The following is a 24,423-nucleotide window of genomic DNA, read 5'->3' as shown; positions in this document are numbered from 1 at the left end:
AGAAATAGATCATTGTTTGAAAATATTCCCCAATTATGCAGGAATCAATGATATATCAGACAGTGAGCGGGCTTACATTCAAATGTTTACCAGCCAGTTTGCATATTTCAACTCGTTCTCGAGGTGCAGGCCAGTGAATCTAGTGAGAAACAACAAAGTCATTCCAAGCATTTACAGTACCTTCACTGAACAAGCGAAGGGGATTATCAATTTACGATCGTTGGCACGGTTGCTCGGTTTATATTTCAACCTTATTTCATGGCTTTTAAAAAGAAAAACACTGTTTGGAGATCGTAACTCTATTATCGCGGGATAAATCTTGCTATAATAAACGCTGACATTCTACCTCCTGTTGTGGCAAAACATTAGTGGAATTTGACGTTTTTACTTTAGCGCGCTAACGTTGCAGTAAATTACACTTCGCGCAACCTGCGCTTTCTTTTCCGTGCGCCGTGTTCACACAAGTGTTATAACAGGCTTATGTGCTTAGCATGTTGCCTCCCGCTAAAGCCTACCAAGGGGAGCCATCGCCAAACGTTTTTATCGGGCTCGTGTAGGCAATGTTCCCTGTAATTTTCCAGGGGTCTGAGCGTTCACACAAAGCCGGTGAGCAACGCTTGAAACAACAATGAGCAACCATAATCCCAGGTGTGGCAAGATAATTAATTATCAAACATGTCCAAAACTTGACATCAAGTTACATTTTGCTGAGTTTCCGGCAATGCAAAATGATTTTTCTCTTTTGAATAAATTGACTCATGTACTATTGCAAAGGTTGTACGGCCGACAAACGTCGTTTGTTCTTACAATTCTTTCACAAGATATCCATTTCTTTCTATTTCCCGATATATTTTGTCGCATAATATTAACATTTTTGGGGGGCTTATTTAGTCGGTTGTAAGATACAGAACTGTACTTAATCACATTTTTTTAGTGGAAGTACAATGTTGGCAACAAGATTCACTTGATATCATTGGAAATTATTTGAATGCAACACAAACTTTTTATACTTTTTTCGGTGTTTTTTTTTATACTTTTTTTTTAAATTTCTTTAAAAAAAAAATCTCATTGTGTTTATATTTTCCGAGCTGTTACTTTTTTTAATTTTTGTTCTCTATTTACTTTTTTCCTACATATCTTTCTTTTCTTTTGTTCTGGCTTTTTCTAAATTTTTCTTTCTTTTTTTCTCTTCCTTTTGTTTCTTTTTTCTCAGCTTTTCATTACTTTTTCATTTTGGTATTTTTTTCTTTTTTGTTCTATTCCGCCTTCATTTAAGTCATTTTGTGCATAATTTTACTTAATATTTGGTCATGTTGGGATTAAAGAAGCAAAAACAACCCGAAGAGCCGTTTAGGACCCGAAAGAGCCGGTTCCCTTTAGTGAGTCGAGCCGAAGAAGCCGGTTCTCGACAAACTCTACTAACTTTACTCAACTTCGTTCGACTTCAAAATACTGCATTTAGGACACAACATTACCTTCATGCACTGTAACTTTGACTTAAGTCGCTTCTTAATAAGTAATTTTGAGCCCTCATTTTTGTGTGCTGGCTAGATTTTCTTGTGCGCTGAGAATGTGCTTACAGCTTACAGGGAACACTGTGTAGGCATGCGTAAATACAGCCCCTACAATGTGAACATATCTCATGAGGCAGAATGTCAGGAATTCCTACAGAAAAGTGTCATAAGCCTGTAAAAGAATTTATAAGGACAGAGATCAACACCTTTGCTTTACAACACCACATGCAAATCTGAAAATAGCTTTAGAACCTCTCAAAAACACCTGGCTTGCTGGCAATGTGCTCTAAGATCTTTTTGCTACGTCTCAATTTACAGAAAGACCTCAAGGGTGATTGTCAAAGTGCTCCCAGAGGGCTCCCAATATGTTCCCTGCAGGACTAATCTCCCTAGAATCAGTATCAGTGACCGGAGAGGTAACACTCGGCGAGCAGTATGAAAAGTTAAAACAACCAGATAAGGATCGAGTAAACACGTCGCAGGTCATTCTGGGCGGCTTCGCCGCTCAAACATATGGAGAGTGCATGCGTATGTTTGTCTAAAAGTCCGTGTCAAATGGGTATTTATTGAATGTATGTGATTTTATGTTTACATATAATAACCCGTTGCCGACAGCCGGTCTCGGTCAGCTGTTGAAACAATGTGGAGCGCATTAAAGCCGAGCAGCAGAGTGTATACACTGGAACAGAAGGCGGGGATCAATCAATGCAAATGGATTTGCATGTTAAAGTTGAATGTGGAGACATGATACGTTAACTCAAACCGAGCAGATGTTAGCAAGACCGCTACAGTGACCCCACGCCAGGGTCTAGAAGTCAATGGGGGCGGCAGTAGCTCAGGAGGTAGAGCGCTCGTCTTGGGATCAAGGGATCCCAGTTCGAATCTCGGCTTGTCTGTGTTACATGTCGAAGTGTCCTTGGGTAAGACACTGAACCCCTAATACCGCCAATAAGCAGGTTAGCGCCTTACATGGCTGCAATACAAGGGTGCTATTGGGAAATGTGAAGCACACTGTAAAGTCATTGACTTGAAAAGCGCTATATAAATGCAGATCATTTCATTTCAATGGATTGGGAAGATAACAGTATCAGAGTTGTAATATAATATAACAGCCGTGGGCCGTCAGGCCATATCTGAATTTGAATTATGTTAATTATATTAGGTCAATAAACACTCATTAAATAATTCCTAATCGTCTGTCAGGTTCCTTTATTGATTCAACCCTGATATGTTGCTTCCAGTTGTGTTTTTTATATTCAAGCATTTTACCAATTACATTCCAGCTATTATTTGTTGCGAGCAATGTTCCTTGTAATTTTCCTTACGGGTCTGAGCGTTTACACAAAGTCGGTGAGCAACGCTTGAAACAACAGTGAGCAACCATAATCCAAAGTGTGGCAAGATAATTCATTAATTATCAAACATGTCCAAAACTTGACATCAAGTTACATTTTGCTGAGTTTCCGGCAATAAAAAATTGTTTTCCTCTTTTGAATGAATAGACTCATGTACTGTTGCAGAAGGTTTTTCGTTTGTTCTTACAATTCTTTCACAAGATATCCATTTCTTTTTTTTATTTCCTGACATATTTTGTCGCATAATATTAACATTTTGGGGGGCTTATTTAGTCTGTTGTAAGATACAGAACTGTACTTAATCACATTTTTAGTGGAAGTACAATGTTGGCAACAAGATTCACTTGATATAATTGGAAATTATTTGAATGCAACACAAACTTTTTCTAATTTTTTCCTTCTTTTTTTCTCTTCCATTTGTTTCTTGTATTCTCAGCTTTTCACTACTTTTTCATTTTGGTATTTTTTTTCTTTTTTGTTCTATTCCCCCATTCCTTTAAGTCATTCTGTGCGTAATTTTACATAATATTTGGTCATGTTGGGATTAAAAAAGCAAAAACAACCTGAAGAGCCGTTTAGGACCCGAAAGAGCCGGTTCCTTTAAGTGAGCCGAGCCGAAGGAGGCCGGTTCTGGACAAACTCTACTGACTTTACTTTTCAACTTCCTTCGACATTGACTTCAAAATATCGCATTTAGGACACAGCGTCAGGGGAACTCGTGTATTTTTACCTTCATGCACTGTGACTTAAGTCGCTTCTCAATTTAGTAATTTTGAGCCCTCATTTTTGTGCGCTGGCTAGATTTTCTTGTGTGCTTAGAGGGAACACGGAGTACAACCTTAAGAAAAATCACATTTTGCACTCATAAATGTGAACAATCCCTTGGCAATATGTACCTTTCTTGGACCTTTGGCCAGGTTGTCAGGGTCAAGCAGGTAGATGTGATCCCTGGCTCCCAACAGAAGACGACCCCTCTCCTCATCCAGCAGCAGCGAGTGTGACAGGAGACCATCGGAGGGGCCCAAAAACAGAGAAACGCTGTTCGCATGCAGCAGCTCTGCCCAAGATGAATGTCACAAAAAACAGATAAACGATGAATTTCTTCAATATTTAAATGATTTTTTTTTTTCGGCGGGATGTTATTGGGATTCCTTCTAGAGTAGGGGTGGTGAATACATGGCTCTTTGCCTCATCATAGTTTCTATATACTGTGGCTCTGTTCCTTGTTTCTGTCACGATTGCCAAAGTGTAGTCTCCTGGGGGGAATCGTTTGGCACGCTCTCTGATTGGCTGACATTCTCCCCTTAAGTGGTCAGCATTCAGAGGAGGACGTCAGACCGTACTTCTGTATTCCTGCGAGTTTCGCCAGATTACCAAGTACCAAAGACTACTCTTGCTTGATTCCTGCCTGTCTTCTGATTTTGACCTGTTTCCGTTCCACGTTTTCGACCTGCTCTCCCGCCCTGGCCATCGACCTGCCCGCTAAGCTGTACCGATTCCACCTACCTGTCACGGAACTGCCATTCCGTTCGAAGCGGCTGATGACCGACAGACTCCGGCATCCAAAGCCAGTTTAGACAACTCTTGCTAATAAAGATTCCTTTGAAACAAACGCAAATGGGTCCGAGATTCCGTCCTGGTTCATGACACTGAGGGCAAATTTACGCAGAAAACTCTGATTATATTGTGTAGGGAAAAAAGCACGGTGTGAGGTTATCACCAGAAATTAACAGGTTTAAACTTAAAGCGTCCAACTTGTCATGTCTTGCACAGTTGTCATGGCGCCCAGCTGGCCCCGCCCCTTGACACCCACAACATGACAGTTTCCTGTTTATTTATTTTTTTTGTATATTGAGGGCGGACACTTTCCTTGAAATCAACACAAGAACAATACTTGTTGTATTATAAGGAGAGGAGTGTGTTATGGGAAATAATATGTTTTTACTCGTGTGTGTTTGTGTGTGTCCGTCTGTCATGGCAGGTCAGTGCGTGGTGTGGCTCTTTGACTCTTACAATTAAAAATTTCGGCTCTTTGTGTCAAACTTGTTCCCCACCCCTGTTCTAGAGGATCAAAATCCTTAAAACAAGCACTGGATTTTCTTTTTGAGAGAAACGTGTCTTGGCTAGGAGTGAAATGTGTTAATCCTCTGCGGTTCAACACCTTCACTGAGAAACATGATCCAAAAGAGATACAATAGCAAATAGTCTACCTCGGTGGGTGTGTTTATGGATATCTACTGCATGGTATTTTCACTGCCAGTTTATTGGCCATGAAGACATTTCTCAAGTCAAGGATTTATATTCCCATCTTGCATGTCAAGCGAAGAAAAGCAAACGTGTCGTCTCAAGTCGTGTAAACTGATAAGGTCCTTAAAACAACTGAGGATATCTCTGTCATGTTGTGTCAGAGTTGATCTATCAGCCCTCAAGATCTTGTTCAGATTAGCCATGAAATGAAGGACTTAACAAATTAGAACTGTATATCTATGCCTCGGAACACTCATCAAGGTCCGGCAAATGGGTCCAGTTCCAAGTATTGAGGGAACCCTGATCTGAACATCTCCAGCGACATACAAAGCTATGTGAATAGTTTTGCTATGATACTGGCAGAAACATGACATGCTCAACAACAATATAATACATAGGAACTAGGAAGTGCTTCCTTACTGGTTAGCTGCCATTCACAGTATTGCAAGAAAAATACTCTTGCTTTTAGGGAAAAAAGGTGTTTAATGTTGTTCTGCATTCAATTCCCATTGCCAAATCAAAGTAACAGTTTTCACTAGTGACTCTGGCTCCCGTTTTGATCTCGACCTGTTACCTGTATCGATCCCCAATCCAAGCGCTGTTCTCCTGTCCCGGCTACCCGTATCTTGTATCTGTTTCCTGTATCGATCCCCGATCCAAGCTCCGTTCTCCTGTACCGGCTACCCGTATCCTGATTTTGTTTCCTGTATTGATCCCCGATCCAAGCTCTGTTCCCCTGTCCCATCTATCTGTATCCTGATTCTGTTTCCTGTATCGATTTTCAATCCAAGCTCCGTTCTCCTGTCCCGGCTACCCGTAACCTGATTCTGTTTCCTGTATCGATTCCCGTTCCCTGACTTCCCACTCGTCCCGGCTTGTTCCGATCTCCGACTGGGCTCCATCTCCCGTCCCGGCTGCCCGACTTGTTCCGATGACCGACCATTCTTCGTTCTCGAGGGCTTCCCGCTCCTCCTGCCCTGCGAGCACCAGATTACTTAGTCTTTTTCTCTTGCCCTGACTTCCCTTAATAAAGCATTGTGTGAAACGTTACGCATTTGGGTCCATTGTTACGGTCATGACTCTCATTCCCTTCCTCTCCCTCCCTCTCTCTCCCTCTCTCTCTCTCTTTATATATATATATATATATATATATCGCGGGGTTGCTGGAGCCCATCCCAGCTATCTTCGGACAGTGGGCAGGGGACAGGGGACACCCTGAACTGGTTGCCACCCAGTTGCAAGGCACACAGGGACAGACAATTCACTCGTTCATTCACACTTAGGGACAATTTGGACCGGCCAATTAACCTGACATGCATGTTTTTGGAATGTGGGAGGAAACCGGAGCGCCCGCAAGCACAGGGAGAACATGCAAACTCCAAACAGGAGGTCTGATCTCATGACCACAGAACTGTGCCGCACACGCGCTAACCACTGCGACGCCATACTCGGCATATATATATATATTTTGCTGTTATATGCTGTATATATATATATATATATATATATATATATATATATATATATATATATATATATATATATATATATATATATATATACATCCCACCATGTGGAGAGTTGCTTTGCCTCACTTCCTATGTTATCAATTCACGATTTGCAAACATGAAAACTGGTATACTGTACAGTATATATTGGGCATATTTCTTTCCTAAAAGTTTTCAAGTCATCAAAATGTTCCCAAGACATTTAGAACACCCATACTTTTTGAGCTAGTGTGTCCTTACTGGCAGTCATGGGAAAATACTTGTCTTCCACGCAATGTTCCCTGTAATTTTCCATGGGTCTGAGCGTTCACACAAAGTCGGTGAGCAACGCTTGAAACAACAGTGGGCAACAGCAATCCCAAGTGTGGCGACTAAGTCATTATCAAACATGTCCAAAACCTGACATCACGATACATTTTGCTGAGTTTCCAGCAATGCAAAAACACTTTTCACTTTTGAATGAATTGACTAATGTATTATTGGCCTACAAACGCCATTTGTTTTTACAACAATTCTTTCACAAGATTTCCATTTCCTTTTTTTCCTGGTATCTTTTGTCGCATAATACTAACATTTTTGGAGGCTTATTTAGTCGGTTAAACGATACACAACTGTATTTAATCACATTTTTTAGTGGAAGTACAATGTTGGCAACAGGATTGAATTGGTATAATTGGGAATTATTTGAATGCAACACAAACTTTTTCTTCTCTTTCCCTGTTTTTTTCAATTTTTTTTTTAATTCCTTTAAAAAAAATCTCATTGTGTTTAATTTTTCCTAGCTGTTACTTTTTTCTTTTTGTTATCTATTTCCTTTTTTTCCTTTGTTCCTTTCTTTTCTTTTTTTTCTGTTTTTTTTTCTGATTTTTTCCCTCATTTTTTGCTTCCTTTTGTTTCTTTTATCTCAGCTTTTCACTACTTTTTCATTTTGTTATTTTTTTCTTTTTTGTTCTATTTCCCCCCTTCCTTTCAGTAATTTTGTGCACAATTTTACATACTATTTGGTCGTGTAGGGATTAAAGAAGCAAAAACAACCTGAAGAGCCGTTTTGGACCCGAAAGAGCCGCTTCTTTTTAGTGAACCGAACCGAAGAAGCCGGTTCTCAAAAAACTCTACTGACATTACTCAACTTTGTTCTACTTCAACATTGACTTCCAAATACCGCATTTAGAACACGACGTCAGGGGAACACGTGTATTTTTACCTTCATGCACTGTAACTTTGACTTACTTCACTTCTTAATTAGCAATTTAGAGCCATAATTTTTGTGAGCTGGCTCGATTTTCTTGTGCGCTGAGAATGTGCGGGCAGTGCGCGACAGCTTCCAGGGAGCATTGCTTCCAGGGCATCAGAATAGCACCATGCCAGCTGATAAACTTTGGCTCACTGTGCGGGAGTTCTCCAGGAGTCATATGAAAGTATTGATGCTCCGATTACCCTCTAGTGTGACAGATTGGAGAGGTTTCCAACCTTCAATATTTGAACTTTTTCATCCCATCCACTTCACACAATCTGACTTAATACCTGCTGTAGGTCATAAGCCTTCACACAACCACACTGACACAAAAGCACCCGCACTTGTTCATATCTTTCCTCACCACACACATTTCACACTTAGAGCAAAGGAGGGAGATTAGACCCGCTCGCCCCATCGGCGAACGCTAAGCTGCTCTGTAAACATGCAGCACAGCCAATGCTTTCACATCTGCCTCTTTAGCCGATTTTCTTCAGCACCATGCCGCTTACTTTCGCCTAAAGCACAGGTGTCAAACAGGCAGCCCGCGGGCCAGATCAGGCCCGCTAAGGGATTGAATCCGGCCCGCGAGACAACATTCAGAGAAGCGCAAGAGAAAAACAAGCTGCAGGTTGAAATATGTCAACTTGATGTTGCCAAACTAGGTGCCTCTCACAAAGACACTGTACTTTTATTTAGCTCTCTCTCTCTCTCTCTCTCTCTCTCTCTGTCTCTGTGTCTGTCTCTGTCTGTCTCTGTCTGTCTCTGTCTCTGTCTGTCTCTGTGTCTGTCTCTGTCTGTCTCTGTCTCTGTCTGTCTCTCTCTCTGTCTGTCTGTCTCTTTCTCTCTGTCTGTCTGTCTCTCTCTGTCTGTCTCTCTCTCTGTCTGTCTGTCTCTCTCCCCTTTTTTTTCCCACTCTGTCTCTTTCACTCTCCGTGTCTCTCTTTTTCTCTTCCATTGTTGCTCTTTGTCTCTTTCTCTCTCTCTCCCCTTTTCTCCCACTCTGTCTCTTTCACTTTCCGTGTCTCTCTTTTTCTCTTCCATTGTTGCTCTTTGTCTCTTTCTCTCTCTGTGTCTTTTTAACTTCTTTTGCTCTAACTTCCTTTTTTCCTTTTCGCTCTTTTCTCTCTCTCTCTCTCTTCATACCCTTTGCGCTTTTTTTCTCTTTTCTCTCCTTCTCTCTTTCTATTTATCTTTGAATTTCTCTCTTCCTCCCCCTTTCTTTTCCCCTCTCTCACGACTTTTTATCTTTTGTTTCTCACGCTCTCTCCCTCTCTCTCTCTTTTTCTTCCTTTGTCCCGCCTTCTCTCCTTTTCCCTCCCTCTTTCTCTTAGTACTTCATCTCTTTTTCTTTCTCTTAAATCTACTAGTCCGGCCCCCGACAGAATGTTTGTTCTATTGTGTGGCCCCCGAGTTAAAATGAGTTTGACACCCCTGGCCTAAAGAGTAAAAACTCAGCTCACGCTTTTTATTTGGAACTAAAGGTGAGAAGATTAATCCAAATATTGACACTGAGAATTGATAGTCTTCTAATTTTAACTCTCCCAATCAATGTTCCCTGTAATTTTCCAGCGTTCACACAAAGTCGGTGAGCAACGCTTGAAACAACAGTGAGCAACAGCAATCCCAAGTGTGGCGACTAAGTCATTATCAAAGCTGTCCAAAACTTGACATCAACTTACATGTTTCTGAGTTTCTGGCAATGCAAAAGATTGTTTCACTTTTGAATGAATTGACTAATGTATTATTGCAAAGATGGTACGGCCTACAAACGTCATTTGTTTTCACAACAATTCTTTCACAAGATTTCTATTTCTTTTTTTTTTCTGGTATCTTTTGTTGCATAATACTAACGTTTTGGGGGGGTTATTTAGTCGGTTGCACGATACAGAACTGTATTTAATCATATTTTTTAGTGGAAGTACAATGTTGGCAACAAGATTGACTTGGTATCATTGGAAATTATTTGAATGCAACACAAACTTTTTTTTCTTTTTCCGTTTTTTTGTTTTCATTTTTTGTTTAATTCGTTTAAAAAAATCTCATTTTGTTTATTTTTTTCCTAGCTGTTACTTTTCTATTTTTGTTCTCCATTTACTTTTTTCATTTGTATCTTTCTTTTCTTATTGTCTGGCTTTTTTTCTGAAATTTCCCTTCTTTTTTCTCTTCCTTTTGTTTCTTTCTTTCTCAGCTTTTCCCTCCGGGTTGGGGATGAGATCTTGCCCGAAGTGGAGGAGTTCAAGTATCTTGGGGTCTTGTTCACGAGTGAGGGTAGGATGGAACGGGAGATCGACAGACGGGTTGGTGTCGGTGCAGCGTCTGCCGTCATTCGGATCCTGTACCGGTCCGTCGTGGTGAAGAAGGAGCTGGGTCGAAAGGCAAAGCTCTCGATCTACCGGTCGATCTACGTTCCTACCCTCACCTATGGTCTTGAACTGTGGGTTATGACTGAAAGAACACGATCCCGGATACAAGTGGCCGAAATGAGTTTCCTCCGCAGGGTGTCTGGATTTTCCCTTAGAGATAAGGTGAGAAGCTCAGTCATCCGGGACGGACTCTGTGTAGAGCCACTGCTCCTCTGTATTGAGAGGAGCCAGTTGAGGTGGCTCCGGCATCTGATAAGGATGCCTCCTGGACGCCTCCCTCGGGAGGTGTTCCAGGCAATTTTGTTGACTTCGGTGTGTTTGTATTTTTCCTTACATTACTGCTTTTTGTTTTACTCTCTTGACTTTTGTCCTGAAACAGCTGTCATAGAAATACTTATATTTATATTTTTTAGACCGATACAGTTTGCATTGTATTTATCTAATAAGACAAAGACAATTATAAGCTGTGTTTTCTTGTAATTACAAATTAACTCAAAGGGGGCGGGTTCAATTATTCAATGATCTTGGGATGTATCAGTATCGGATCAGTATCGATTGATACCAACCTGCATTTATTCGATTTTAATCTATGTCAGACATCCCGGTGTTGTCCACACCTATTTGGAACTTCCCGGAAAAACTTATCTTTAGGTTTTCAGCTTTCATAACTCAGGGTTCCATCCTCATCGTCCTTTTATCAAATGTCAAGGAATGTTTCCTTTGTAGATTCCTTAAACAACTATATCTGGCCGTCACACATTTGACCTTAGTTGTCCTTTGATAAGCTGGTTTTTAATCAGTGCCAATGACATCTAGGCTCCATATGCTCGGCACCCATTTTTAAGACGTAACATCATGTAATATTATCAGTAATTTGATACAGTGCCTATTTCTACTGATGTGCATACCGCTAATGTTAGCCTTGGGCTAGAAACACAGGGAAACAAACAACAGCAAAATACGAACAACCACGTGACCGTGGCTGATAACGGAGATCTGCGTAAACGAGCACAACTTTTCATGTTGCACAATGATATAATATTAAAATAAATCAAGGTTAAAAATCTTGGGATTTGTCCGCAATGTGTCAATTATCCAAAAAAGAAGCCCAAGGGGCCGTCTGTTCGCTCCTTCCTTTAAGTCATTTTGGGCATCATTCTACATAATATTTGGTCATATAGGGATGAAAGAAGCAAAAACAACCTGAAGAGCCGTTTAGGACCGGAAAGAGCCGGTTCCTTTTAGTGAGCCGAGCCAAAGAAGCCGGTTCTCGACAAACTCTTCTAACTTTACTCAACTACGTTCTACTTTGACTCGACTTCAAAATACCGCACTTAGGACACAACGTCAGGGGAACCCTTGTATTTTTAGCTTCATGCACTGTAACTTTGACTTGAGTCGCTTCTTAATTAGTAATTTCGAGCCCTGATTTTTGTGCGCTGGCTAGATTTTCTTGTGCGCTGAAAATGTGAGAGCAGTGCGCAATTGCGAACGCGCGCAGCTTAGAGGGAACACTGCTTGTGAGCCTCAGGTGTCTCTGAACCATGGATGAATCCACTGCTTTGATTATTTTCGCTCACTCAAGCTCACTTTTCATAGAAGGTTAGCTTCGATGTGGCGTCTGAAGAATGTACAATGATGAAAAGAAGATGTGTTCACTGTCCGACCAAGATAACCAAACATGGAAGTTTTGTCTATCGTCACACACTGAGGTCTAAAAGGGCATTCCCCGGAGCATAAAAACAGCTAAGCACATGGAAAACAGACAACCGAGTCCAAAATACAGAAAAGTGTGCATTCAGATTTTCTGACTTGGTCATAATCACATGGGAAAAGTAACATGAAAGATCTACTGCGGCTTTCAAGACTACCTTAACTGCTGAGTAAACATTACAGAATGCATTTATAATTCCCACAGCTACTTGCATTTTATTTATGGCAGACATTCAGGACATAAAAATGGTTCTATTCGAAGCCACATGGCTAGGACCAGAAAAGAGCTCCGTGCATTGGGTCAGCCTTGGTTTACTTTCCGCTGGCCGTGGGGATTTGGGTTGATGAGGGAGACTAAGGTTGACTTCTGTGATTTTTTGTCAGTGATAGCAACAAAAAATACTTTAAAGTAACATCTCTCTCATTTTATCTCATTAGCTGCACCGCTTGTCCTCAGTAGGGTCGCGGGGGTGCTGGAGCCCATCCCAGCAATCATCGGGCAGTGGGCAGTGGGCAGGGGACACCCTGAACTGGTTGCCAGCCGATTGCAGGGCACTTTAAAGTAACAATTGTGCTGAAGTTTAAAAGGGGATATTAAGGCAAGCAATCATTTGAGTTTTGTCATGATTGCTGATTCGGGGCACCTGCGAATGACCCGTTGGCGCCAACCGCCTTGAGCGCTGATTGGTTCATCGACTCTTTTTAAACCCCCGGCTTCCAAGAGGAAGCTGTCAGACCGTCCTGCGAACCTACGCTTTTGCTAGGCAAGCTACGTACCCTCTGACAATCTCCTGCCCTGTTTTCTCCTGCCTGTTACCTGTTGCCAACCTGTTTCTTGACCCGTTTCTGCCCTGTTCTTGTGTCCCGGCCATCGACCTGTTGTGCCCTGTTTTCTGCCTGATACTTGTTCCCGAACTTTTTTCTGGACTCGTTACCGCCCTTGCTCCTCTGTCCCGGCTATCGACCAGCTTCCCTGCCTCCCACGACTATCCCCGCTCTACACGGAACTTCCACTTCCGCGTTCCTGCCATCAGCTACCCGTGTCTGACGATCATCGGATCGTGGAAGCAAGCACTGCTCTCTTTTTCAATAAAACTGAGTTAAACGAACACTATTGGGTCCTGTCTCCGTTTCTGGCTAGTGACAAGTTTACCCTGCTGGCTTAACGTTTATACCTGTGATCCCTGGCTGATATTTACTTTGCAGACCAAACTTATGGCCTTAAATCAGGAAGTTGAACTTTGTGACAAAAGGTACTTGTCCACACTTCACTCCATAATGTACTCCCTGTAATTATCAGGTGACCGATTTCAGGAAAACAAACCCAAGTTCCTTGGACACAAACCACAGAGAAAACTTTAGACAAGGCCATACTGTGTTGGTGGGGTTAACCACTTATTTCTTTACTTAATAGATGATAAAAGTTGTAACTTCACAGCTTTGAAATACAGTGGAACCTCGGTTTTTGAACGCCTCTCAGTTCGAACAAATCGGTGTCCGACCAAAAATTTCGAGAAATGTTTCGCTGTTCGGTCAAAAAATCGGAGTTCGAACGCCGGTAATGCGTGAGTGCCTACGCTAGGGTGTGATGCTGAGCAGCGTACGGGTGTTCTAGCCCCTTATTATGCCTCCGAAGAAAGTCAGTGCAAGCGGCAAAGTTGCTACAGGTGAAAAAAGAAAAGTAGTGAGTACAACTATTGCATTTGAGAAAGAAATAATAGCAAAATATGAAGGAGGTGTGCGAGTGTCTGCTCTTGCTAGGGAATACCCCACCGTCCACCTGCGCCTTCTGCTGACCACCAGAAAGGTAAGAAATCCTATTCATAATTATTTTCTTTATCTTTTTTTTTATTTTTACACGTTCATGTTAGCGTAATCTTTCGTACGGAAGAGTACGATAACGCGAACGAACGATTAGCCTGGGTTAGCTTTATGATTCGAGGTAAACATTCAGGGTTTTGCAACTGAGCCCAAAATTCAGAGTGTTGGAACGGAGCCCCCTTTCCAATGAACCGCTTACCACTTGTTGTGGAGACCCGGGTGCTAAAAGACTAGTAAACAACCTGATTTTTTTATTTTTACCCGTTCATGTTGGCGTGATCTTTCGTACGTAAGATTACGATAACGCGAACGTACGATTAGCCTGGGTTAGCTTTATGATTACGTTAAACATTCAAGGTAAACATTCAGGGCGTTGGAACGGATTTAAACGATTTAGATTATTTTTAATGGGATAAATGATTTCGGCGATCGAACAAATCGGTTTTCAGAACAGGGTTCTGGAACGGATTATGGTCGAGAACCGAGGTTCCACAGTATACTCATTTTCACCCAAGAATGGTTGTATTCAGACCTGCACTGTTTGGTCTGCTCTAAATGGACCAGAGTTCTCTTTATACGCTCCTCCAGACCTTTTCTGCATGTCCGAATGGACATAAATGAATACTGGTGCATCTCAAACAGATAAAAAACAAAATTTTTGGTCTTCACCATACCTAATATTTATGCTAGCCTGACCTCAATGGGCACTGTTACCACTTGTCAGCACAAGACAGCATGTTCTCTGCAGCTGGCCGTCCTTCGCTTTCCTTTTTTTAATGCAGCTTACGATCTCCATTCTAGATATGCGTTGCTCCCATAACTGGATGTCCTATGTGTTTGCCTTTTGTTAACCGCATATTTGTATAGTGATTTATATCAGTAAGATACACAGCAAGAAAACAACCAGTACTAGCATGGAACATCCTCAAGTGCACTGCTGTGTTGACCTATTCCAGTTCATGTTGGAATCTAATTTTTATAGTCGTCCATAAAAGTTATATCAAGATTTGTGATTACAATTCATATAATAAACTCGCATGATTCTCAGGCCCACACCATCTCATTATCTCATTAGCTGCACCGCTTATCCACAGTAGGGTCGCGGGGGTGCTGGAGCCCATCCCAGCAATCATCGGGCAGTGGGCAGGGGACACCCTGAACTGGTTGCCAGCCAATCGCATGGCACACAGGGACAGACCACTCGCTCGCTCATTCACACCTAGGGACAATTTGGACCGGCCAATCCACCTGAAATGCATGTCTTTGGGAGGAAACCGGAGAGCCCGGAGGAAACCCACGCAAGTACGGGGATAACATACAAACTCCGCACAGTAAGTCCGGTAGCTGTATTTGAACCCACACAGGAGGTTCCCAAGACCTTAGAACTGTGCCGCACACGCGCTAAATCATGTTTTCAATTTGTGTATAGAATATTTGATACACGTTATGATGTCTTTAATTGTATGTATCATTAAGAGAAACATTTTTTGTTCATCGTGCAGCACTCGTCTTAGAACCGAGAGGTCGCAGGTTTGATTCCCGGCCTCTCTGAGTTAAATGTCCAAGTGTCTTTGGGCTGGACACCGAACCCCTAATGTCCCTGATAAGCAAGTAGGCACCTTGCATGACTGTCGCCTTTATCGGTGTGTGTGAGTGTGTGTGTGAATGGGTATGTTTCAAACACAATGTAAAACGCTTTCGGCGGTCTTCTGTGACTTGAAAAGTGTTATATAGATGCAGACCATTCACATTTATTCATTCGTTCATTCATTATCTGCACCGCTTATCCTCAGTAGGGTCGCGGGGGTGCTGGAGCCCATCCCAGCTATCTTCGAGCAGTGGTCAGGGGACAGAGACAGACAACCCACTTGCTCATTCACTCCAAGGGACAATTTGGACCGGCTAATTAACCTGAAACGCATGTTTTTGGAATGTGGGAGGAAACCGAAGTGCCCGGAGGAAACCCATGCAAGCACAGGGAGAACATGCAAACTCCACACAGGAAGGTTCGACATTCAGATTTACATTTACCCCCCCCAAAAAAAAAAAACTACAGTGCTGCCTGAACATTCATTTGTTCCATGACCAGCTTTGAATTCAAAACATTTGAAATTCAAAATTAAAATAAATAATATCCTAATTCTCGGATTAAAATCAATAAAATATCAATAATTGATCACATTCCACCAAAATTGACTTTCTTTTTTCTAATTTCAGTGGCTGTCTGGTCATACTGCTGCCAGGTCCAGCTGGGAGCGAATCAGAATCCTGGTCAAGGCTACTTTGACATAGCCAGAAAATAGAAAAGAATTGAAAACAATATTAATTGAAAAAAATAATTAAATATTAAACATATACAGTATAAGTATTTTTTTATCCCATACAAATCACTTTGCATTATGTTAGCATCACACTAGTGGAAGATAAAGTTGTGATGTTGTTTTTTCAATACTCATGCTACAATTTAAAATGGCTGACATCATGTTTTGGAACAAGTTTTAATCATCCAATCTATTCGGCAAAAAAACATTATTTTTTTCTTCTAATTTGATTTGCTCTCATATTCTTGTCTCTGAAAGAATATATGTTGTGATTCCTCCATTCTGTTTGTACACCAGGGTTGGGAAAGGTTACTTTAACTTGATTACTTTCAATTACTTTTGGATTACTCCAATACCAAATATGCTAATAAAAAACAAAAGAAACTAAATATGAATAAAACGACTTAATTTTGTGCAGGCTTGGGGAGTAACGGAATACATGGAACGGCAAAAATGATGTCGGCAAGCTGTTTGGATTTATTTTCATTTTGTTTCTGTCGCATTTTACGTTAGTTTTGCCGGAGATCAAAGAGATCAAAGCCAGGAGAGAAAGCTTACCACGTGTTGTGAGTTATCATTTTATTCATATTGAGTTTCTTTTGTCTTTTATTAGCATATTTGGTATTGGAGTAATCCAAAAGTCATTGAAAGTAATCAAGTTAAAGTAACCCTACCCAACCCCGTTGTACACAATAAAAATATTTTTTTGTTTCTGTCGCATTTCATGTTAGTTTTGCCGGAGATCAAAGAGATCAAAGCCAGGAGAGAACCCAACCCTGTTGTACACAATAAAAATACTTTTAGCTCCTCGGCCATGCAGCATCTGTAGTTGCTTAGAACGTACAAGCAGAGCTGGGAAGACCGAACGCTAAATTATTATTTATTAAAAGGGATGATAATAATAAAACATGGAAATAAACCCTGACAAGTTGTAAGTGGTTTCCGCATAAGATAAACAGTCAACATAAAATACAAATCAATGGTCTGTCATCCCTTACCTCTCTGGCTGAGTTTGACTCGAGGGACACTCTGTTTGATGCTCATTCCAAGAGGGATGATGGCCAAGAGCATCAATCCCGCTAATGGGACTCCTGAATGGGATAGGACCCTAATCCTTCTGTCCTTCCTGCAATAATTACTGCCAGACATACAACGCCGATCCCCATCTTCATTTGGACTTGGAAGGAGCGAGCCTCTATTCTTCATGGCGTTTGGTCGGAGTTCCCTCTGTGCTGCCCTGGAGAGAGACCGAGGCATAGGATGAAGCCAGGGAGGAGCAATCGAGCAAAAGTGTGTGCGTGTGCGGAACTCTATTCTAGGTCCTGAGCAGGATATGTACACTTTCTTGTGTTTGTGACCACTGAGCTGCTTCACCATGGAGCCCTGCAGGCATGTCGCCCTCTCTTCTTGTCCATCCTACCTCTTGGCTATTGCCTTTTGTGTCGCCTTTAAACCTGTTTGCGCACAACAAAGGTCAGCCCCGCAAAATAAGTTACACTCGGTTCTCAGTCACTCTAACCCTCCTCAGTCTTCTTTTCACCCAGATTACTCTTTAAGTCTTTTTACAAGTGATGCTTGGCAAAAGGTCCAAGCGGCAGCCAATGAGGCTTTCAGTTTGTCCTTTATTGAAGGTAATAAAAACAAGTCTTTTCTCTGGAACATCAACATCCGGGGATGAGTGAATCACCAGCTAATTCATATTCTATGGCAGAGAAGCAACAAGGCAAACATTGCCAAGCTTCCTCCCATGTTGGATAGGTGACATTTGTTCAGATTCAGATTCAGATTCAGATTCAGATTTACTTTATTGTCATTCATGTACACGTGTATACAGAAAGAAATGTCGATACATCTGACCCGCACAGTTTCTTTGAACATCAGCCGGGATAGATAAGATTAACCATGTCTTCGTCAGAATTTTAGCGCAGCAGTTCGTCATCTCGCGGTTCGATGCCACTTCCAGTTGTTAAATGGTCCAGTTTATTGTCCAGAGAGCGAACGTTGGAGAGGAAAATGGATGGGAGAGGCGTTTTGCAGGGTTTAGCCTTTAGCCTAGCTGTTAGCCCGGCCCGACAACCTCGCTTCCTCATCCGGCGGTCACGCCGCTGTCTTGCCACTCTGCTTCGCTGCTTTGTAGGGTGCTGGGTCTTGTTGACATAGCAGTCCGTGGCTAATAAACACTCCCGAGTAGTCGTAGAACCGAGCGCTTAATGTCTGGATAATCGCATATCCAGCAAAAAAAACTGCGATCGTATCTTAATCTGCAGTTCGAGCCGACTTTGTGCGCCGTCAAAACTGAGTCGAAGACTGGGTCTTATGGCCGACGTGTAAAAAACTGTTGCGAGCCGATGCAGCCGCAGCCGAACAGGGGCGCCGCCATATTGAATTTCATGTCTGAGACACGTATTTGCTTCTTTGCAAGCTTTCGGAATGTTAAGGGGATAATAAGTTTGACTGAACTATCTGACTGTTCCCATTGTAGCGCCTTATAATCCGATGCGCCTTATGTATGGAAAATATAGGACCAAAAACTATTTTTTGGGGGGTGCTCCCTATAACACGTTGCGCCTTATAGTGCGGAAAATACGGTACTCTATAAGTCTTTTTACTAGTGATGCTTGGCAAAAGTTCCAAGCGGCAGCCAATGGGTCTTTCAGTTTGTCCTTTATTGATGGTAATAAAAACAAGTCTTTTCTCTGGCACATCAACATTCGGGGATGAGTGAATCACCAGCTAATTCATATTCTATGGCAGAGAAGCAACAAGGCAAACATTGCCAAGCTTCCTCCCATGTTGGATAGGTGACATTTGTTCATGTGAAAAGTCACTTTCGTACATGCATTCATGTTGACGCGAAAGCTTGCAGTGTGAAACTCAGAAAGTTAAAAAAATGTTTAATATTCGTCACTGGCACTGGTGGCTACAAGCAATGTTCCCTGTAATTTTCCAGGGGTCTGAGCGTTCACACAAAGTCGGTAAGCAGCGCTTGAAACAACAGTGAGCAACCATAATCCCAAGTGTGGCAAGATAATTAATTATTATTAATTATCGGTTGTAAGATACAGAACTTTACTTAATCACATTTTTTTGTGGAAGTACAATGTTGGCAACAAGATTCGCTTGATATAATTGGAAATTATTTGAATGCAACACACACTTTTTCTTCTTTTTTCGTGTTTTTTTCCTACTTTTTTTAAAAATTCCTTTAAAAAAATCTCATTGTGTTTATTTTTCCGAGCTGTTACTTTTTTTCTTTTCATTCTCTTTTTACTTTTTTCACCTACATTTATTTCTTTTCTTTTTTTTCTGTCTTTTTTCTAAATGTTTCCTTCTTTTTTCTCTTCCATTTGTTTCTTTTTTTTCTCAGCTTTTCACTACTTTTTCATTTTGGTATTTTTTTCTTTTTTGTTCTATTCCCCCTTCCTTTATGTCATTTTGTGCATACTTTTGCATAATATTTGGTCATGTTGGGATTAAAGAAGCAAAAACAACCTGAAGAGCCGTTAAGGACCCGAAAGAGCCTGTTGCTTTTAGTGAGCCGAGCCAAAGAAGCCGGTTCCCTGACAAACTCTACTAACTTTACTCAACTTCGTTCTCCTTCGACTCGACTTCAAAATACCGCATTTAGGACGCAACGTCAGGGGAACCCGTGTATTTTCACCTTCATGCATTGTAACTTTGACTTAAGTCGCTTCTTAATTAGTAATTTTGAGCCCTCATTTTCGTACGCTGGCTCGATTTTCTTGTGCGCTGAGAATGTGCGAGCAGTGCGCAATTGCCCACGCGCAGCTTAGAGGGAACACTGGCTACAACCATTCCATGGTTGACAATCAACCAACAATCACCATTCAATGGTTGATGGTTGAAATTAAGTTTAATAAATCAGCCAATGAACAAAGAGCATACTTAGTTGTGCTACACCGCAAGTACATTTTTAAATGTGTGTAAAAATGTAAATTTGTTTTGCTACCCTGCAAATTGCAACAAACGAGAGCAATCATGCTTGGTCCGTCATTGATTTCGTGACTGACTTGAATTAAGTTATTCTATTATCTAATGTTATACTTTACATGCAGAAACCATGTCTATATATATGATGACAGCCCTCGTGCTTGCCTCCCCGACGGACATGGGTAGAGTAGCCCAAAATGTTACTAAAGAAGAAGCACTGTTATGTCAGAATAATATGACTCAAGTAGAAGTAAAAAGTAGTGATCTAAAACATAAAGTAATAGTAAAAAAAAGGACTGAATGAAAAAACTACTCAAGCACTAAATAACTGTAGCAATGTCTTATTTATTGATTTTTTTTAACAATCATTCTGTCAGATCATTAAATCATCAAAGTCCATCCAATGAACGACAAATCACGTCTGAGTACTCAGACAGTTTGTTCGGTTACACCCTTTTTGTATTTAGATATAATAATTTAATAATTATAAATACATATATGTATGTGTGTGTGAATTATAAATATTTACAAGTATTTGGAGCCACGCCAAAATTGTATGTGCAATTTCCCTTTGTAATGATAGTGCCAAGTATAATAGTGCATTGGTAACAATAGTGCAATGAAAAGTAGTGCAATTAGTTTTAGTATCAAACATATATTTTAGAACAGGTGACAAGGTATATATATGTCATAGTCTTGGGCTTGTTTAGGGTGGTCATGGCCCTGGGGAAGAAACTGTCTCTGAGCCTTTTAGTCCTTGTTTTAAGGGACTTGGAGTACTTAACAGAGCACAAGGAAGGTGGCCTTGATGAGAAGATTCCTTCATGATATGGATGGTTCTGTTGCGGTATCGCAATCCTGTAACGTTCAACCGACAGGGCATGGAGCAGCCAATGATTTTCTGGGCTGTGTTAAGAATTATTTGTATGGTTTTCCTGCCTGCTGCTCCCATCATACCACACAGTGACACCATGTGCCGGGATGCTCTTCACTGTGGCTTTCTGGAAGCACACTACCAGCTTGAGTTCCAGGTCGTTCTTCCTGAGCACCCTCAGAAAGTGGAGTCACTGCTGGTTTTCTCCCCCACAGCCCTGGTGTTGGCCAACCAGGAATGGTCATCGGAGATGTGCTGGCCCATAAGTTTTGAGTCTAGACAGTCTATGTTGATGGTAAGTGAAGCTAGGTTTGTGCTTGATCCTCTGAGGTCAAATTTGACCCAGTACAAAGTCTGAGAATATCCTCACAATGGACTCTCTTTAAAATGTGTCAGAAATTTCACCCTCTTATCTCTCTGATTTGATTTCCCCCTATGTTCCTGCACGGAGTTTGCGCTCAGAAGATGCCGGTATACTTGTGACTCCGAGAGCCAATAAGTCTGCAGGCTCCGGAGATAAGATCTGCAACCTCAACGGAAGTTTTGAAATCAAGGCTTAAGACACATTTCTATTCCAAAGCTTATGATTGATGCCCACCTCATATTCTGTATAATCCTGTCTTTTACCGACTGCCTGCCTGGTGGTGATACGAAGGAGAAGGATGATTTGAGATGAGTCAGCGGACCAGTGTTTGACCTGAAGCATGTGGACGCCTGCAAGGACCAGCTGGCAGAGATGGGAAGCTGCGTCGTGGCCGTCATAAACTTTCTGGACTAGTTTACAGGCTGGGGGCGTCGTTGGTGTCATGCTCTTTCCGGACATTTTCAACATCTTACCTAGTGTTTACTATTCTGTGTAAAGTAATGCTAATTGTGATTCACCCTGGTCAATCCTGGAAGGGGGATTGCCACATGTGGGGTCCTTTCTCGGGGTTTTTCTTTTCTCCTCACGCTGGGGTTTTTGAGTTGTTCCTTGCCCGTGTGCTGGGTTGGGATCGGGTAAGTGTGTCATTGTAATCCTGTGCAGTCCTTTGAGACATTTTTGTGATTAAGGGTTATATAAATAAATGTGACTTGACTTGACTCGATGTTAATTCTGGGCGATTACATCAATTTACCTGAACTGGTAGGGAATACGTTCTAATGTTGAAACTTAATTCTAAACAATCACAGCATCCCTAGACGTTCCAACCATAGTAAGGCCACAGATGTCAAACGAAACATTTAACATTAGTGGTCCTAGTAATCTCCCCTCTCAATAAGAACGATTGCTTCCACGCCAATGAAACAGCGCAGCAGATTGCTTGCGTTGAACATATTGAATTACGAAGTTTAATTACACAACCGTCAGCTTGATCTAACCTGAGTTCCGCCTCATTTCACAGCCATCCGAGCCACTAATGAACCAGACAAACAATGAAGTGCTTCATGAACGGCAAGCGTCCCCGCTTGTCTCTCCTTTCGTCCCTCCTTTCGTCTCTTGTAACATAATTAGCTTCTAAATGACCTTGTGAACTAAGGCAAGGCAGAATAATCGTTGTGGTGTAGCGCAAACATCTCAACTTTTCTGAGCAACCATGACGCATCCGCTCGCTGTTGTCTGAATAATTCTCCTGGGTCTCCTTGTGTCAAACTAATTAAAAAGTCGTTGCCATTGTAAGTGAATCAATTTTTTTCATTTACAAAGATTACAATGTTCATTGTCATGGTTTGTTTTCCAAGTCTTACATTAACGTGTGCTGTTTGAAAAGTGGAGTCGGTTACATTAAACAAGGCCAATGATAACAGGTAATGTAGGAATAAACTTAGTAAAGTTACCACATAACGAATGGACAGATGTTTACTTTGGATAACAAAATTACAAAATAATTAACGCCTTCAGGTGTTGCAATCCCCTGAGTTTTCCTGACTAATGGACAATCAGTAGACGGCACCTGCCTTGGTTGAGTATTCACCGTACAGAAAAACCTTCCAGATAGTCATCAACACAGCCCAGAAAATTCATGGCTGCTCTCTGCCTTGTCTGGAGAACATTGCCGGCTTGCAATACCACAGCAGAGCTAACAAGATTATAAAGTACTGTATTTTCTGCACTGTAAGGCGCACCGGGTTATAGGGCGCACCCCCAAAAAATAGTTTTTGGTCCTATATTTTCCATACATAAGGCGCACCGGATTATAAGGCGCTACAATGGGAACGTCGACAAAGCAGTCAGATAGTTCAGTCAAATTTATCAACACCTTAACATTCCGAAAGCTTGCAAAGAAGCAAATACGTGTCTCAGACATGTACGGAAACAGTGTCTGTACGATGTCACCAATCACTCAAATGCATCGTTCCAAATATAATTCGGAAGGTTAAAGTCTTGGGATTCAAGAAATGCCAAACATTTCTTAGTTTCCATTTTATTTTTTGCTGGCAACTGTATGGACAGCAAAGTAAGAATTGTATTGTGCAGGGAAACGAGGTTCTTTACTGTGCATATGACAATAAACACTTTGAATTGAATTTAGTTTAAAAATAGACTCATCACAGAAACATCAAGATCGTTCCAAAACAAGATACCGGGAAAATATAAAGCCGCATAGCTCACCTAAGTTCTCTTGTTCAATAATGATACGTAACCATGGTCTTCTTACAACCGTGAGTGTAGTAAATCCAGGAGAGTAAAATACCACCAAGGCTGCGCCTAGAAATTCTGTCCATAAAAGTTATGAACAGAATTGGTCATTTCAAGTCAAGTCATTTTGATTTGTATAGCCCTTAATCACAAAGAGTCTCAAAGGGCTTCACAGGTTATTACACAGACTATTCTTTTAGACCACTATTACACCATCCCCTGATCTGGAACCAACATGAGGGCAAGGAAAAACTCAAAAACCTCAACATGAGGAAAATGCAGAAACAACGACCGCACATGTGGCATCCCCCTTTTAGGATTACCAGACAGCAAAGGATGTTGCAATCACAAATAATACAGAGATATTGTCCAAGAAAATTCTAGGTTATTCATATGCTATAGGGCAATATATGGAAAATGTCATGTTGACTACCCTGGCAGGACAGTCTGTCTTAATGTGGACGTGTGTTTTTTCAACACATACTGCCCTGACTGTTTTAGCCACCGATGTTATTCAAGCTTAACATTTAACTTCACGTGCAAGTCATGTAGAATAATTGGACAGCTTAAAATAAGTCAAGCTTAAGTAATTGTGTTTATGGAGCGCGCGTGTCCCATGTGTCTTGCTGCCTCCCATTCTTGTTATCAGACGTACTCTCACGTATTTTTGGGGAGACCTCTGGTTTAGATAGCTTATTTGAAACATGTCATGATCCATTTTTTTCTATTTCCCTTTTTTTTATAGCTTGTGAGCAGTGTTCCCTCTAAGCTGCGCACGTGCGCAATTGCGCACTGCTCGCCCATTCTCAGCGCACAAGAAAATCTAGCCAGCGCACAAAAATCAGGGCTCAAAATTACTAATTAAGAAGCGACTCAAGTCAAAGTTACAGTGCATGAAG

General features: G+C 41.4%; 1 protein-coding gene across 1 annotated transcript in view; it reads right to left on the bottom strand.

Moving 5' to 3' along the window:
• Positions 1-24,423, bottom strand: part of sema3d (sema domain, immunoglobulin domain (Ig), short basic domain, secreted, (semaphorin) 3D) — a 104,961-nt gene that overhangs the window by 45,680 nt on the left and 34,858 nt on the right. Inside the window, exons 2-4 of the mRNA XM_088339579.1 lie at positions 17,078-17,316; positions 3,766-3,926; positions 77-139 (exon numbers count right to left, since the gene is read on the bottom strand). Coding sequence (XP_088195705.1) covers positions 77-139; positions 3,766-3,926; positions 17,078-17,285 — 432 coding nt within the window. The 5' untranslated portion in view covers positions 17,286-17,316. The remainder of the gene's footprint in view (positions 1-76; positions 140-3,765; positions 3,927-17,077; positions 17,317-24,423) is intronic.

This window comes from Urocampus carinirostris, chromosome 7 (assembly GCF_059441175.1).
Source record: "Urocampus carinirostris isolate Australia breed hairy pipefish chromosome 7, RoL_Ucar_1.0, whole genome shotgun sequence".
NCBI classification, from domain to species: Eukaryota; Metazoa; Chordata; class Actinopteri; order Syngnathiformes; family Syngnathidae; genus Urocampus; species Urocampus carinirostris.
This window is presented reverse-complemented; position numbering and strand designations above follow the sequence as displayed.